This window comes from Chlamydotis macqueenii, chromosome Z (genome assembly GCF_036417535.1).
Source record: "Chlamydotis macqueenii isolate bChlMac1 chromosome Z, bChlMac1.mat, whole genome shotgun sequence".
Taxonomy (NCBI): domain Eukaryota; kingdom Metazoa; phylum Chordata; class Aves; order Otidiformes; family Otididae; genus Chlamydotis; species Chlamydotis macqueenii.
The window spans coordinates 21,777,299-21,794,977 of NC_141593.1; the positions used below are offsets into that span (position 1 = coordinate 21,777,299).

At 35.3% G+C, this 17,679-nt stretch overlaps 1 protein-coding gene across 3 annotated transcripts in view; it reads right to left on the minus strand.

The window, feature by feature from the left end:
• Positions 1-17,679, minus strand: part of ADAMTS6 (ADAM metallopeptidase with thrombospondin type 1 motif 6) — a 151,987-nt gene that overhangs the window by 78,237 nt on the left and 56,071 nt on the right. For all 3 annotated transcript variants that reach the window (XM_086770429.1, XM_086770428.1, XM_086770426.1), the window contains 3 exons: positions 16,967-17,010; positions 13,389-13,494; positions 3,767-3,913 (listed from right to left, as the gene is read on the minus strand). In XM_086770429.1, coding sequence (XP_086626555.1) covers positions 3,767-3,913; positions 13,389-13,494; positions 16,967-17,010 — 297 coding nt within the window. The remainder of the gene's footprint in view (positions 1-3,766; positions 3,914-13,388; positions 13,495-16,966; positions 17,011-17,679) is intronic.

The following is a 17,679-nucleotide window of genomic DNA, read 5'->3' on the forward strand; positions in this document are numbered from 1 at the left end:
TATACAGCTTTGCTTTGCCTTACTGCCATTCTCTGAGCCATACTAATCCTCTATCCGGCCATCCTGCAAAATAAATTGCTTTCCCAACTACTGCCCGACTGAATTGATACCTTCTAAGTGATACTTAGTGGCTATTCCTCAGAAGCCTCAATCTGTAAAATTTGTTTCTGGGTGTAGTTTTAAGAAAGCTGTGAGGAGAAGAAAGAAGGTGAGGCTCTACTTTAAGTGTCACCAGGATGACTTCTGTTTCAAATTGCTTCTGCCTGATGACAGTGCGGTATCTACATTACAAAATGGCACACAGTGCAAAACTGATGCAGTAAGTTATGACCCAAGCTGTTAAACTAGTAAATCCACATTTGTCTACCTTACCATATAATACTGTGAACACATAATGAGCTTCTAGCAAAATTAATTCCAGATGCATTATCCTAGTGTCATGACAGCCCTGCCGAAACTTGTATCCAAATCCAATCCAATAAATCTAAAAGGTGTTGCAGTATGTCATACAGCCTCACAGCCTCAAGTTTCTGCTTAAATATCTGCATTTCACCCTATTGTCTTCTATCTTTCTTGTTAGACATAGCTAAATGAATCCTCAACTAGCCATACTCATTCACAGCACAGAAAAAACCCCTCAAATTGTCTTCCTTCTTTGTATTCTACTGGGTCCTGTCCCAGTTGTTTTCCCATTCCTGAGGAAAAAAGTGAAAGACAGAGGATAGAGTCTAATTTATTTGGAATAAACATCTGGAGACATAGATGACAACATCTTGAGACTTCGCCTCTTAACGCTTTAAATCAGTATTTTCCTTTTCTGTTGCTAGGTTATGAAGAAGTATTAGAAAGAAACAGAATAATTTTTCCTGTCTGGATACAGGCTGTTCTGCTCTTATAGGAGCAATCAGGGAAGTGCTATCACATGAAACTCACTATTTTTCTCTGCTTCTTGCTCACTGATCATTACCTGCAAGAGAAAAGCATCTGCTCTTAAGCTGTTCTGCCTTAAAGAAAGGTGTAAATGGGAAAAAAAGTCATCTAGGCTTCTGAGAGCTGTCCTGCAGGTACCCATGTAACTATCTCAACAGCTGTCTGCTGTCATTAAAGAGATGACATGAAAAGATGAGGAGAAAACGAGATACTGGAGAAAAAATATAGAGTTTTTACAGACTATGCTATTTTATGAAATAATAAAATAACTATTATAAGAAAAAAATAAATTCATTTATAGGATATTAGTACTATAAACAATAAGAAGCACAGATCTACAATGAACAGATCATGTTTGAGAAATCTAACATTTTTTTAAATAGATTGCAAAATCAGTAGATGAAGGAGAAGTTACTTTTGGCTCTTAGTACTTAAACATATTTAACACAGTATCCTATACAATTGGAAAATCTATTCAGAATTGCAATGCGTAAAACAATGTTTATCCAAGGTGGCTTTGAAAAAAATAACATCTACATTCCAGGTTACAAAAATACAGCTAAAATATTATAAAATATAAGTTATTATTGATGCTGATGTGTGTAATTTTTTTTTTTTTTACTCTAGCTCAAATATCACTTAGTATCTTCAGGAACGATTTTCTGATGAAATTCACAGATGGTAGAAACTCGAGCAGAGTTGCAAACACTGGCAACAATAGAGAAGTATCTCAAAAAACCTGAAGAGATTAGAACCATGGGAACAGATTCACCAGAGTACTATTCTGGCTTTATGCTAATCTAACTACAGTTTCACCGGCATCACACAGACTTAAAAATGAAACTTAACAGTGAATCAAGCCTAGGGAATGAAAAAGAATGATGCAGATGGTAACAGTAAATAATAAAATAAATTTTTAAAATAAACATGAAGTAGAGGAGGCACAAGCTAAACATTTTTTAACTGGCAGTAGAAATTTGAAAGATCACTGCATACATATCAAGTAAAGAAACAAGGAAGTTTATTCAGGATGAAATTTAAAATGGTGCAGGGACATTATGAACCAATGTTCAGCTCTATGACATCTGCAGCATAACACAACCCACAGAATTTTACTATGTTTCTTTCTCTAAACCAATAAATAAAAAATTACTTCCTAACTATCTGTTGAATTATGTCTTCATCAATAGACAACATGTTGTCAAGACAATCAAACTGGAGTTCAGAGAGTAACAAATAGAAGCAAATAAGACAGAGAACAGCAGAACTGTAACGGTAAGAAACAATCCTCCACATGCTACAAGAAAATACCTGAACTGTAAGCTTATAGTCAGAAACACTAAGCTGTGAAATAATCTCTCAGAAGAGATATGAAAACCGTATCCTTTATCATAGTTAAAACTAGGCTGTATGACATCCTAGAAAGACTACAAAAGGAAACAGCGTTGAACTAACAGAAATGATTGGCAATGATAACACAAAACTACTCTGTATATATTGTTTTAATAATGGTAGTGTTAAATGACTACATACATACCTCTCTTGAGAAAACCAATTTATATTGTGATAAACTTGTATCACATATATATGTAAGGATGACTTATTCAGTGTGCCTTACTTTATATGTTCATCTTAAATGCTCCAGTACATAGAATTGGAGGGGGTGCACAGTTAGGTAGGGTGATATAAAATGCCTTAACCTGATACTAACTGAACTTTTTTTCTTCTGAATAGCACCAATGCTAAACATCTCGCTCTGCCCACTGACTCTAAAGGGATCTCAAACACCTCTTCAGACCAATTCAGTGATTCAATCTAAAGAAAATGTATCAGTCTGGATGGGTCCCTTCAGGTAAGATTCAAAATATAGCACCTTATTCTGAGGTTAGATCCTTGAAAGAGGAAGAGAAGCTCATTTTATTCTTTGTAGTCTCATGGTTAGACCACTTGCCTGGTTTAAGTCCATCTCCTAAAATACAGGAAGTCTCTGATATTGAACAACCTTTATTTCTTAAAGGAATGATTGCACTGATGGTGCTGAACGTACAGACCAACTGTCACTTGCTCCAATAAAGCTTGTCTTGTTATTAATCTATTCTCAGTGAATTCACAGTTCTGTGTTTGTCTTCCACAATTTAAAACACATACAGAGGCTTTGCTATGCATCATATATATCAATGATTGATGTGCATTGATATGAGCACGTTTTTGAGACTAAGACATTTTGACTCTTTAATTTTTTTCATACAGAAGTAGAATTTCAGGCAGCAATCTACTTCTGGATAAAAATCACCACAGAAGTATAGGTTAGCAGAATTTTAAAGTATTAATACAAAGATCTATGCCATCCTGTCCTATATTTATATTCTCACCAATGGTACCAAAGAACATTGATAGATAAAAACCCACAAGACTGCATGAAGAAAATCTGGGGAATGAAATGTACAAGGAACAGGACTTCAACCTCATTCCCTTCCTTAGATTCCCTCACATTATGCACATATTATTTAAAAAATACTTCCCATCATGCATACACAAATTCTGACATTCTCTGTTTCTCACCCTCAAATTAATGAAGTAATGAGATATGATGAGCACTTCAAAATGTTTTGAATAGATTAAAAAGGAGAACTGTAAGGTGTGGAATGGAGCAGAAGCTTTTGCAATTACATAGACAAAGTGCTCTACAAAATAAGAAATTTAAGTGAGTTACTCTACTTCTGTCTGTTTATTCTAGAAATGTAAATAATCAGAACATGTCACTGTATCTCTACTATTTACCCTGAAAGCTGTTAATTTTTTGAAAACTCATTATTTTTCTTGAGAGATTACTTACTCTAAAAAACTGGTGATGTAATCCCGACTGCAGGCTGACCAAGAGAAAGGGTTGGTATTGGCTGTAATATGAGCTGCCATTAGCTTTGCTGCTTCGTGACCTTTGGTCCCACAGGAATTTCCAATTCCGTCATGATTCATACCAAAACTGCCCAAAAGAGAAGGAGAGAAACAGCCCATTACTCTTCTACAGCATCAGACATCTCTTAAAACTTCATGTCATCTTTACCGAAATCATGTTGGATGTAAAAAAACTTAGTACAGGAGAACTCTAAATGGAGAATCAAGTATCAGATAAGTTGTGCTTAGTTTATTCAGATCTCAAAGTACTGCACAATTTCATAATGTTCTTTTCTCCCACAGACTTTTGAAAGCATTTTACTTATTTTCTGAAGTTTTGAAAGAAAATTTAACAATATTCTTGCAAAATAAATACAGAATACTCAGTCCTTATTTGGTATTGTACCTTGATAAGGAATATACATTGTGGCACTGACACTTGGATTAGTAAATAAGGACAAACAGATGACATTGCTGTAACAGTACAGTACAGGCACAAAGCAGCCAATGATAATTCAAACAGAACCCAGGTTTTGCAATTCCCAGGGCCATGCTGTATGCACACTCCCCCTCTGTATCCACTCACAGAGTGACTTGGAGCCCTTCTATTACAGCTCTGCTTTGTCATGGAACATTGGAATGAAGACTAAAAATCAGCAGAAAATACAGTAAGAAACCTCTGGGTGGCACTTGGCCAACAGAGATTTCCAGGCAACAAATTCACTAACTTTCAACAAAAAATGATATGATTCTGGAAAAAGAAACACAGCAAAGGAAGTCTTGTGTCTTAAAAATCCTGTGCTACTTGAAACATACCCTTGGACCTACAGATCATCAACATAACTATGAAATTAAAACTGGAAGTAAACCTCACAGAGTCTCTACTTGAAAAGGCTTTCATTACAGACTACCTTTAGTTAAATTATTACTGTTATTCCTAAACAATCAACAACGTATACCTGGCTGGCCTGACATAAATGAAGCACCTGAACAGAATATTTCTTAATAGTATATATGCTTTTCTCAAATTCCTTTTTCTTAGTCTGCCTTTGATTAATTTCCATTCAATCACTTGGGGGGAAAAACTTATTTCTTTAAATATTAACCTTTGGTCAGATCTGTTCCTTCTTCCGAAACATAGCACAAGGCTTATGAAATCAGAGGGACAGGTAGTGAGACATATAGGAGCCTCCTTGACCATGAGACAGAGATGTAGTTAAAGGAAATGCGAAAATTGAGTTCCTGCGCACCCAGAACAGCAAAACTGTCACTTCATGGTGTATCATACAAAGAGGTCAGTCTTGTGAGCCTTCTATATTACAAATGTTAAAAAGACTGGTTCCTTGATTTCTTACTCATCATTAAAGAAAACAAATGTATTGAGGCTTTCCATTTTGATTTTCTAGAAACTTTTAGGACTGACTGCCAGAAGATACAAACAGTAGTAGGTTAGAGGCTAGTCATTTATCTACTGACAACACCACTTCATATCAGTTCATGCCACTTTATTTACTGAAAACAGTGATAGTGATGTTGCATTAATCCCAATGTATTGCTCCAGAATATAGTATAAAAATACAAGACCTGCATGTTACTCTGAGCTTCAATACACTGGGTACTGTTTCACCTCTTCAGCTGATCATAACAGCCTACAAGCACAAGGTATAGCTAACCATTCTTCCCAAATCCCATTAATTGCATGGATATAAGAAAAGGAACATCTGTGAATGATGGATGTTTCCTACAGGCAAGGGAAGGACTTCATCATCCAAAGAACATCAACTTTCTTGCCTACAGTATGTCTCCCTATGGAATACCTAGTCTGTAGCAATGCCAGCATGTATCTAGTTCAGTGTATGATATCTCATAAATGCAGAAAGGTGTATGCTATATTATACAGGCAAGAGGTCTGACACCTTAGATTCGTCATCAAATGACGAATACTTCTTCATATAAAAAAATACAGTTTTAAAAATAACTCATTTAAGCAATGTATGTATTATAATGAAACCTTCAGACCAGTGTTAATTATTATGATCAGTCTTTAATATCAATATGGATTTTGGGAAGGAAGAACTTAGGTGTTCAATGCAACAAACTGGACCAGAATTTTACAATGAAAAATGTACTTCAGTGACCTAGTTCTCAACTGCCATGACTTCCTAGAATTAGAGGTACTTCAAATAGAAACATTTCCTTTTGAATTGCCTCTGTAAAATTCCTTAAAACAGAAAACCTCAAATTTTATTAATCTCTATGAGTGACTCCTTTACAGAAATGGGTATTTCAGTATGTGGGAAAGAGCTGAATTGGATCATACTGACTATATCGGATATTCAGATTATCTCTAATTAGTGTATTGTTTGTCAAATAAATGACAAACTTCAGTTGTTTGGGAAATGAAATGTCTTTTGGACCTACAAAAAAACAACAAACTTTAGTAGTAGTTTAATAGCTGTCTGTCTTCTACCAGCTTTCCTTGTGAAAAAGATTATGTAGCTGATGGTGGCAGTGGTATGCCTGATAAAGAACATGTCTATAAACACGAAGTGCAGTTTCTGATGCACACAAGAACTCAATGCCTTTTCATGAGCTGATGGTATCCTCATTTTTTACAAATATTAATTACCCTAAATTATGTATTCCCTTCCAAGAAAGCTCTTCTACACACTCCTGCCTCTGAATGTAGGAGGAAAGTGATCATTAGGTGCAGGTAATTCTTTCTGATGCTTGGAAAGGGGTCTTGCAATTACTGTCATCTATTTCTAAAGATAGTAGTGGCAGCCTGCCATTACAGCCCAGTAATTTGCTCCTACGGCAAGGACTGCAGATGAAAATACATTTCTGTCCAAAGTACCAGTTTTATTTCCAACAGACTGTATTTCTTTCACTGGCTTAAAGAGCCTGTCTAAAACAACCAGTATAACTTGTCTCTAAAAGACCAGTTACATAAGCGAGAAGAAAGTGAGAAGTCTTGTCAGGCGACACAAGAGTTTTTCTATGAAGTTACCTTTCTACCTACCATCTCAAGGACAGATGTTTAACACAGCAGCTTTTTTTTTTTTCCATATATTATGGCTCTCTTTTTCCAAGAGAGCACCCACATTTCATTTAAGAACTGTGTGAAGTACTAATACTAAGAACTTTAAAATCGTAATTTAAACTCTCCTGCAATTTCTCCATAGTTTGTAGACTTCTTAAAAAATACTAAGAAGGCAGCACATGTGACTAGTGCTCTATGCATGTTCCATTTACTAACATCTGTAATGGAACAGATTCTTTTATGCTTGGCAATCCATTTTTCCTTATATCTGAAAAAATTATCTGAGGGATTATTTATAATACACATCCAACTTAAGATCTGACCTCATAAATCACAGGGGTGATAACCAATCTCAACTGCACTAAATAAAACAGCAATAGATAACTAGAGACCCTGGAGTACAAGCAGAGGGAAGGATGAGAATGTAAACTTCTCGTCCACCGTTCCTTTTTCTTGCAAAGGAACAATACTGCAGGTCCCTACAATTTCATTTGTATTTAAGGTGAAGTTACTGATTTGTTGGGTGGTTCTAAACTATGATGGTTATGGTTGCCAAAACAGTTATTGCTGATGTATCTGAAATGTTAGCAGTTGTTTTTGCGAGACAGCCAGGATGCTTCTGTCCTGATTTATTATTCAAATACTTAGGATTCAGAGAAAACAGATCCAAACCAATCTGAATCTTCCTCAGTACTGTTCACTGGGGTTTATTTTGTATACCATATACTTTTATAGCACTGAACTTATGTCAAATATGCTACTCAAGTGAACTGCTTTTTCTCATCAACAATAAATTATCTCTGCTTTCCCACTGTAGTACTAACAATCATACCATATCATAAGAGAGGGTTCTCCTCTTTCTATGTAGCTCTTCATATATTTCTAGCCAATGCTATTGAAGTACTGGTTATAGCTTCATAACAGCACGCGAATTGCAACTTACTCTTAAATTACATTACAGATAAAAGAAAAACGAATTCAAAAGTATAATCTTGAAAAATCGGTTTATTTTAATTGAAAAATCAGATTCTTTTCATTTATGATCACAAACACCGATAGAATTTACTGAAACTATCTGATATTCATTGTTCCCCTCAAGGGAGCAATCAAGGTTAATTAGTTACTTCACTTCCTATTTCCTTATCTTAATGCGGATTTTAACCTTAACTGCCGATTTCCTGCATTTGGAGAGCATTATAGAGTTTTAAGCATCCCTAATCCTTTATTCTGAAGTAATGCAGAATTCAAAACTTTGACTTTGGTGAAACATATTACTTCCATGAAAACCTGGGAAAGAAACTAATTGAATAATGCTTTATAACAAGCATACCTGCCATGAAATTAAACATAATTTTACCATAGTTTTAGGATAACATTTTTCCCATTTACTTCCTAAGCATCATTCTTCTGAGTCAAGGCTCATGATCAAACACCTCATCAAATACAACTTCTATATATTAACATAATTTAGTATTAAATAACATGCGAAGCTCTTAAAAGCACAGCAAATTCTCATTTACTAAAAAAAACGCAGCCTACTCAGAAATCTGAATTTTCATACGGGGAAATAACAGACCTCTATGGGAATATTAGAAAAAGTAGAGCACAAACTTCTGCTCTTGGTTTACATTGCCACAGCTTCCAGCTTTCATGCCACAAGGGTGACATCAAGTAAGGCTTGTGTACTACACAGAGCCAGAGTATGAATGCATCAGGTCTCAACACTGTAAGCCAATGTGGAAAGTATTGGCTCTAATCAGGAAGCAAACTTCTGAGCTCAGATTTTCTTTGAAACTTGATGATGCCCTGAAGGTTATGATAACCTTCCTCTCCACTTCCATTTATTCTTCTTACACTTCTGTTAAGATCTGTGAAGTGTTACAACAATTCCTTTTGCTTTATTAAAATGGTTTAATGTTAGACAAATTATTTTAGTATGGTATATTCTAAACTCCAAATAATATGTCACAGATACTTAGACACAAGTCTTCTTTGTATTGTAAATATAAACATGTCACAAAACCAGAATTGTTTTTCTAGTCTTAAATTTATGACATTTCATTTTAAATACAGAAAACACCATTAAAATTGAAGTCTCAATTAAGACTTTTTAATAGAAGTTGTAGGCTTTTTTTTTTCCTTTTTTTTTTTTTTTTTAATTACAAAGACAGATACAAACCAATGTTCCTTTAACAAAAAAGACCAGAACATGGGTGAGGGTGAGCGGCTGGGGGGCGAGAGGCAATAACACCATTATTTAAGGTCTTATGTGGCTTGTCCAGCCAAGAACTGGACATACTTTGTTTTGGTTTTTTTAACTAAAAAAAGTTACTTAAACTGTTTCTAAGAATTTAAGGCATTGTTCTCAGTCAATCCTAGTAATCCAGCAGAACCCTAGGCATCTAGCAGCAACAACTTTTAGCTTGTTCTGGCTGGTGCTGACGTGTTCATACACTGTAGATTAGAGACGGTCTGTCAGCCCTGGTATAGTTGAAGATGGAAGACGTCATCATCATAGATAAAACAATGATGACAACATCAACTGGAGATCTGTTCATGGGAAAGCTGACAGGAGGTGGGGTTAGTACAACCCATCCTAGTTGTGTTCCAACTATTTTTGACAGGTGTTCTGAAGTTTGATATACGTGTCTCTGTTACCCAAGACTGGAGTATTTTCCTTCTGGTTCCTTCATTGACATGCATGTCTTCTAGAAAACACCTCACTCAAACTCGGGTCTTACAATGCAGCTCAAGTTTGACTGATCAAACATGAAGCTCATCGATTGTTGAAGAAAGAGGAAAAGACAACCAGCTTCTGAAAGTATCTCTAGGACATCCTAGATTAAAAATTTCTACTCTAGCACTGAAGACCAACTTTCTTATAGGGGAGGAGGGTATTTACGCTATTTTTCTGCTTTGCAGACTGAAAAAAAGGCTTTAAAAAAAGTGCTAAAATTGCAGACACATTTTAGCTGTATGAACTAATTCAGAACTAAATACATGCTTGAAAATACTGTCGTTCTTCATCTTGAAGCCAATTTACTCCATTAGACAATAATCTTATTATTATTTCTTACATTTCTTCTATCTTTCTTTTAGAGATACACCCCTTTCAGTGGAACCTGGAATTCCTTATCAGTTCAACTAAGCATCCTGTACAGCATGCATGGGGCAAGCTAGGCATTTTAGAAAGTATCCTAATTAAAAAGCATAGAATAGAAAGCCACCTAACTCAGCTGGTAGAGAAGCAGAAAATGGGACTGGATTTAAATCTTACAAGTTATCTGAGATAAGAGCATATTCAAGCCTGCAAATAGTTCCTTTCTTCACTGAGAAAAAAAAGTCAAACTTTGCTTGACAATCATAGAATCATAGAATGGTTTAGATTGGAAGAGACTGTCAAAGACCATCTAGTCCAACCCCCCGGCAAGAAGCAGGGACATCTTTGATTAGATCGGGTTGCTCAGAGTCTCATCCAATCTAGCCTTGAACGTTTCCAGGTATGGGGCATCCACCACCTCTCCAGGCAACCTGTTCCAGTGTCCTACCACCCTTATTGTAAAAGATTTGTTACTAATATCTAATGCAAGTGGTACACTTTCAATTCTCACTCTTGCCATGAGAAATCACTGGTTCTGATTTCTGCTTACCTGAAATCTTAAGCATTTCTTCAGTGTGAAATATATAAAGGTAGAAAAGTAAGTCAAGCATCATAAATCAAATCTCTAGAGACACTATTCTGAAGGTTAAAGGGCCTTGAATTTTATCTAATTCATGGCAATATCAAAAGTAATACAAGGCTGTCCTCAGAACCATGCACAGGGAGAAACAACCATAAAATCATTAGTCTAACACCATTCTTTATGCCCTCAGGAAGGAAGCACAGAGTTAATCACAGTGTACAGTCATCTTGGGTAAAAACACCTGCTTATGGGTCTCAACTGCACACAGCTTATCTGCACCAAAACTGGGTTATACACATATAAAAACTACAAGTGCTAAGGAACAGAAGCCAAAAAAAATATTTTAAAAAATACTTATAAATATTTAACAGAAAGTATGCCTCACCATGATAATCACATTCACACTCTCAGTCTCTAAGTCTTCAAGAGTGGTTTTCTGGATAATATTTTTCAACCAAATGGAAAGTACTTGTATCAATACAAGGTTAAATGAATTAAATATAATACACTACGATATACAGAAAGTCAAACTGAATGATCTCATGACTTCTCATCACTCTGTAATTTCATAAACTACTAAAAACTAGCAACAACTTGAACCATACTTCTATCGGGGAATCCTACAAATAAAATTTTGCAAAAACTGTGAATAATCTATCAAAATACATGTATTATCACTACTGTTCTGTTTTAGTCACAAAAAAATTTTAATCCTCAGTTTAGCACTTTTTAAAAAACCTCAGTATTCCATGGCAACTATATAATTAATAAAGACATGATCTTGCAAAATGCAATCCTCCCATTGTAATTTAACTGAGTGCTTTTTTGTTTTATGTTAAACATTCAGTGTAGACATATCCCTTAAATGCTTCTATTTTTCATTTGACAATGAAGCAAATTTCCCATTTTGCATGTATGTCTGAAGAGAAAAGCAATCATCATGATACAGCCAAAGAAAAATGTTTACAAGGCTTCCCATAACAATTAATCTACATATTGAAGTATCTTCTAGTAGGTATTAGGAAGCAGGAAGTCGAGAGGAAATAACTTCTTTGACTTAGTCGCAGAGGCATTCAGTCACAGTGTCGGTAAATGGGAGGTGACGCACGGATAGTACAAAACATAAATCTTGAAGATATTTTGCCCATGTGTTCTTCTGAGCTTTTACTGAAGGTATCTACATGGCATGTTTTAACCCTAAGCTTGCAGTGCAACATTCTTTAATCACTGTGCACTGGATAAAAGCTAAAGGAATATGATTTCTAATTTCTTTTCAAACCAGCATTTGACGTATCATCCCAGCTACAGGATGAGGTGAAAGCCTCAAAGAGCTGAGATTTCAGAATTTTACAAGACCTTACATATAAGAAGCCAAAAGATATTGAATGTAGAAAACACAAACAGTTTAAAAAAATTCAGTGATCACAGGATATATGCTATCACTATATTGTTTTTCCCTGATTCTAATAAGCTATTAAAAAAATTCCTGTCATTGTGCCAACTTTGCATGGTAACACAGCTGCATATATGTCAATTTCTTTCATGTATCTGTGGAACAACCTGCATAAAATATGTAGTTGCATGACATACGAATTAGAATGAAGATGTGGTGTTGGGACATCTTTTTTCTTGTTAAATGTGACAAATTCACAGCAAAGCCACCTATTTACTATAACAGATGTTATAAGAACTTCAGAACTGAGTGACTGAGAGGAACTCTTCCTTCAAGAGTGGAAACATACCTTCTTTTACCCTATATTTTTCAATCCATGCAAGTGAAGGAAAATAAAGAAAGAAAGAAAGAAATGATGGTGAGGAGAATTACATGTGTTTTAAACTGATTTTTTTTTAGATCTTATACAATTACTTTCGGATTGTAAAATTCATCTATTTCAGTGTGACTGCAGTGTTTTTTTGGCACATAAAATAAATAAGATCAAACTTGCCCAGTAATTATCTCACATAATAAGTGGGCTGGAAATACTGTTTACACTTCCAGCTTTTGGATCAGCAGATCGATAGCTTCTATTTTAGTCTGCATTGGAACTTGCATTGGATGCAGTTGCATCAGGCTAATGATTGGAAAAACATGTCATCCACAACTTAGTGTTGGTGAACCCATGTAAACAAAGAAAGAAACCTCTTGATAACAGAAGGTGCCTAGCCTTTTCAAAGTCATCACAATGTACTAACAATGCTGTCTTTTGAAGGAAGGTCTGAAATATTTCCAGATCAAACTCTACTCAGATTTTATCAGTCTTGTAATATCATGCTCTTTAAAATGAAATGCTGATGCTTAAAACGTAACAAGTGATGCTATGACTGCCTGCAATGGATTTATATACTTCATGCCTGAGTTAAAGAAGACTAAAAGTATATGAATGCTGACAAGAGGATCAATGTTTTAATGAAAGTAGTTTGAATTATATCTAAGACAAAATTTCAAAAAAAAAAAGCCAAAAAAATTACCTTTTAACTGCTTTTGCTTCATAAGGAAAGGCAGAGAAAGTAAGAGCGGGTGGAAAGAACATTTTCAAAGCCAAATATTTGAAAATATGAAACAGAGTAGGAAGATTGTGAACCAGATCTCAAAAGCACAGATTTAACTGGAGTCTGAAATCAAAGGGTAACCAATGAGTCTTCAGCCTAAATTTAAAACCCTTGTTAAGATATACTAAATAAAATGTACTGCCGCTCATGAATACCATACACAGAAACATGGAGCACCACATTAGAGATGGTACAGCCATGTAGGGGGAGAAAAAAAAAAATCTATTATTAAACTAATATTAAAAAGGTGATACATTAAAACATATTCTTTTTTTAAACTCACTCACTTGTGACCAATCTCATGTGCAATGGTAAAAGCTGAACCTAGGCCAATGTCTTCATTAATGCTGCAGCTCCTTTCAGGCTCACACATTCCAGCCACAGAGGCCAAGCCTGAATAAACAGAAGGAGACACAAAGGGTCATGCCAAGGTGTTTCAGTCTTAAAAGCCCTAGTTATAAATGCCTGGATTCTTTTTAATAACCTCTATGCACAGAAGGAGCAGTTGGCAAAAGGTTAACTTTCTAGTCATTTGCAAAATCACTGGGGGGAATTTCACCTTGCCGGCTAGACATTAATATTTTTTGAACTGCAGTCAGTGCTGGAAAATGTCTAGACTAGGGGTTAGATTTATAAATTTTACTTCTGGTAACTTGGGACCACCTAGTAACTTGAGCCAGGAGAGGGAATTCAAGAAAGCATTTCTATTTTAACATTCTTGAGCCTGAAGAAAGCAAAATGTATCCACATTATTTTTCTAAAGAAATCTGTTTAAGTTTAGTGGGTTCATAAAAACATACAAGCAACTTTCTTAGCTATGAAAAGCCCCACATGGTATGTTGAAAAATTAAAAAAACAACACTGAATGCATCAATGAAGAGAGAGGAGACATGTTAATAACAAGTGTTCATTTAACCATGGAAGTCTTTTCCATTTATCACCCATCATCTTCTGGAATTAAAGCCTTATTGTATTACAAGCACTTGTAAAAACTTTCTTTAGTGAGAGAAAGCCACTGGCATTTACAGAATATGGCTCTTCCGTATCTTACACATTCCTCAGCAACAGATTATCACACAACGTCCTGCAGTCATAGTTTAGTGCCACTAGAGAAAGCTCTAAACTTCTGATTTATTTAATATATTCCTCCCTAGAGTTTCTTATCTGAAAGAAGCAGTAATCCTTTCTTTAAGGAAATTACCTACTCAGTTAACTACACTATAACAAAAAAAATGCCTGGAAAAAGCATAACTTTCGTTGGGGGACAGGGAGAATGACGCCAAGATGGGGGAAGAGAGGCATCATACTCTTTTTATGAGCAGGCACTTCAAATTATTTTGTTCAGACTAACAGTAAACAAGTAGTAAGATGACAAGTACTTCCTGGCTGTGTCCACATTAGCAAGTAACTCGGAGCCATAGGACTGGGTCAGCACTGTGAAGCACTGATATTAAGGCTCCTCACATACCTTTGTATGTGGGTTGGACACTCTACTTTGGACTACTTTAATCCTATAGGCTGAATATATTTACTACACATGTGGTTCAAAGCTCTCTAAAGAGAAAAAAAATATTACAAGATGTCATGATGATACAGTCCATGTAGTGATTTAGGCCCCAATGCATCCCACAGGCATATATGGAGCATTTGGGCAGTATGTGTTCTGACTAAAGTCTTCTCCAAAACAAATCTAGTTTGCACAGACCAAGGCTACTCTGATAACCAAAGTTACATGGGCAAAGGGTGACAATATGTGTCTGCAGAATCTGCCTGAAAATAGTACTACCGCTATAAACAAATCATCAGTGTAGACACACCCACTGAGGAGAGGATGAAACACCAGAAGAAAAAAGACTATCCATGGAGAAAAATCTGTACATTTTTTACAGTGTGCAACCTGTAGAAAAGATAATAGTTACAGTTTACCTACACTATTCTAATTCAGTAGGACATTTGGAAGACAACATGGGAATACCTATACACCAACTGTCACATTCCCCTGCGAAGTCCACTACATTTGTTCAATAAAGTAATCTCTATCTTCAGATCTCGTAACTGAGCACTTGCTTCAGTGATTTACAGTACCAGATTGACATAATTTCATACCATGCTTGCAGAAAGTCACAGAGATCAAGTCAAGAACTCAGTCTATGGCTATACTTAAAAAAGGATTGTCCTTCACTGGAGCCAGAAACATGCTGCAAAGACATCTGAGGGCTATCTTTTCTAAGAGGTTTCATGAAAGATAGCTCTGTTTTAGGAAACTGGAACAGTAGAGAGCTGTCTGTTACACAAAATCCTTTAGTTCTGTTTCTTCCCAGAATAGTAATGATTCAGGTTTCTTTGGACTTTTTGAGATGTCTGAAAGTTGTGTTCACAAACTCTTTAAATACATGCTTAACTTTAGTTACTGGAGGTCAGTGGGACTTAAGCACATTAAATACCTTGCAAAAGAGGGCCACGGGGCCTTGTCTCTTCTCCAGTTTAATGTCTCTAATGCAAATAAATTGCCATGGTTGTGTTGCCAAGGGTCCTATAACAGTGTGCTTGAACTGATACCATATGTAATTTTTATTTTGTAAAAAAAATCAAGTCTTTTGTTTAATAAAACATTTGCCAAAGTCTATCCTCTGTTATGTTGGATTTAAGTGAAGCAGAATTTGCCTTTATGCCAAAGCCTGATACACTAAGAACTAGTACACTAATGATCTGTGTTAAAAATATCACGTAAAAATATCAAATTCTTCTCTTAACACTTGCAAAGACAATTCTATGACATCAATATAGACAGTCTTTTCAGTTTTGTCTCCTCCACACAGATGTCAAAAGAAAATCAGTTAGATTTAGGAATTAATCAGCATCATTTGCCTTTTACTAAAACATGCTGCAGATATTGTTTATATTTGCAGAGGGTAGAATTCTGGTACCTTTCCTGTTTAACTATATCCCTGTGCCAGAAGCGTTGTGCTGACTTGAGTGTGACTTGTAGAAATATTAACATGATATGTAGAAATATTAACAAGGCTATCAAAGCATACAGTAACACAGGGAAAGACAAAACAAATACAATTATGAGCTCTCACTGAGAAAAGAGTCTAAACTAGAACTAGAATTAAAGACACTAGAATTGTGTCTTTAATTACTTCTGAGACAGAGGCTTATAAAAGGACATAAATTGAAAAAAAAATTATAAAAAAATGTTACATTAGTCTTCAAATAAAGTTTCTTTCATACATTAAAGCACTATTAAAGGTAATAACTACACTATAGTAAATAACTTCTGGTGATAAATTTAGGTATGGAGAGAACAACAGTTCTCCATTCTGCACCTAAGGTTGCTATGTGTGCTTCTCCATTGTCAAAGCATTGTTTTAAGGAATTTCAATGTTTCTTTAAGTCTGTGAAAGGAACAGTCTGAAGCTGTACTCACTATGTACAACACAGCAACCACATAAACTTCAGTCTGCTTCTTTTGTAAGGTTTGGGTTTTTTTGGGGGGTTTGGCTTTCAACTTTCCCGAGATCTTTTACTTGTATTTTTTTTTAAACTAGATTATAGAGACAGGTTAAATGGAAATAAACAGCAAGTTCTCTTCTGTAAGAAGTAAGCTGGAGTCATCTTCTAGGTTTTATTAGAACTACAGCTGATAGAGAAGAAATACACAGTAGCAGCTCACTTAATTTAAACTTACAGCAATGTATCAAAGCTGAAACCCAGCCAGGTTACCTCTCAGTGTTCATGTTTATAAAACTGCACAATTTTTAAAGCATAAACTTATAAAGATCTAAGCAGTAAATAAATCAATAGCTGAGTATAGAGCAAGGAAACAGCAAATACAAGATGAAATTTCTCTTTATAATCTTACCCAGCGTTCCACAAGGCTTGTTTTTATAAGTGCAGATATCGTATCTGTTAAGGAGAAGAAAAAAGTAGATAAAATAAGTCAGAGAATCAAACTTGTATGATATTTTGTATATTTATCACATATCTGTATCATAGTTCAAGTTGTCAGACCACAATCAGCTTAATTATGTGCAGCCAGCTGGTGTCGGCATTTTCTACACTCTGGTGTAAACCACAAGCTGCAGTACATTCACAGCCGCTGGCCTCAGGCCAGTGGGACACCTGCCAGTAAGAAAAAAATGGTTAAAGTGTATCTTTGTAATCACCGGCTCCATAAAGCAGTCTACCATGCTCTTACAAAGTTACAGCAGCATATCTGTAGACAGCTACTGATTCAAAACACTTAACTTTTAGTTTTTGAACATATTTGGAATCCTCTTACAGTCCCACACTCATCAACTACACAATAGTAATTGTAACCACTACTATTTAAACTTTTATTCTAATTAAATGTGATAACTCTCAATTATTACACTAACGACTACATTAAAAAAAAAAAAATCTTACAAACTGCCATTATAGTTCCCTTCTCATTATCTTCCAATGATTCTATGTGTCTTAAGAGTATACTGTAACAAACAAAAAACGTGGAAGGTAAATAATGTCTTTAAAGGAGAATTTTCATTATTTTAGACACAATCCTTCAAATACAGAACCTCAATGATTTTTTGTGTA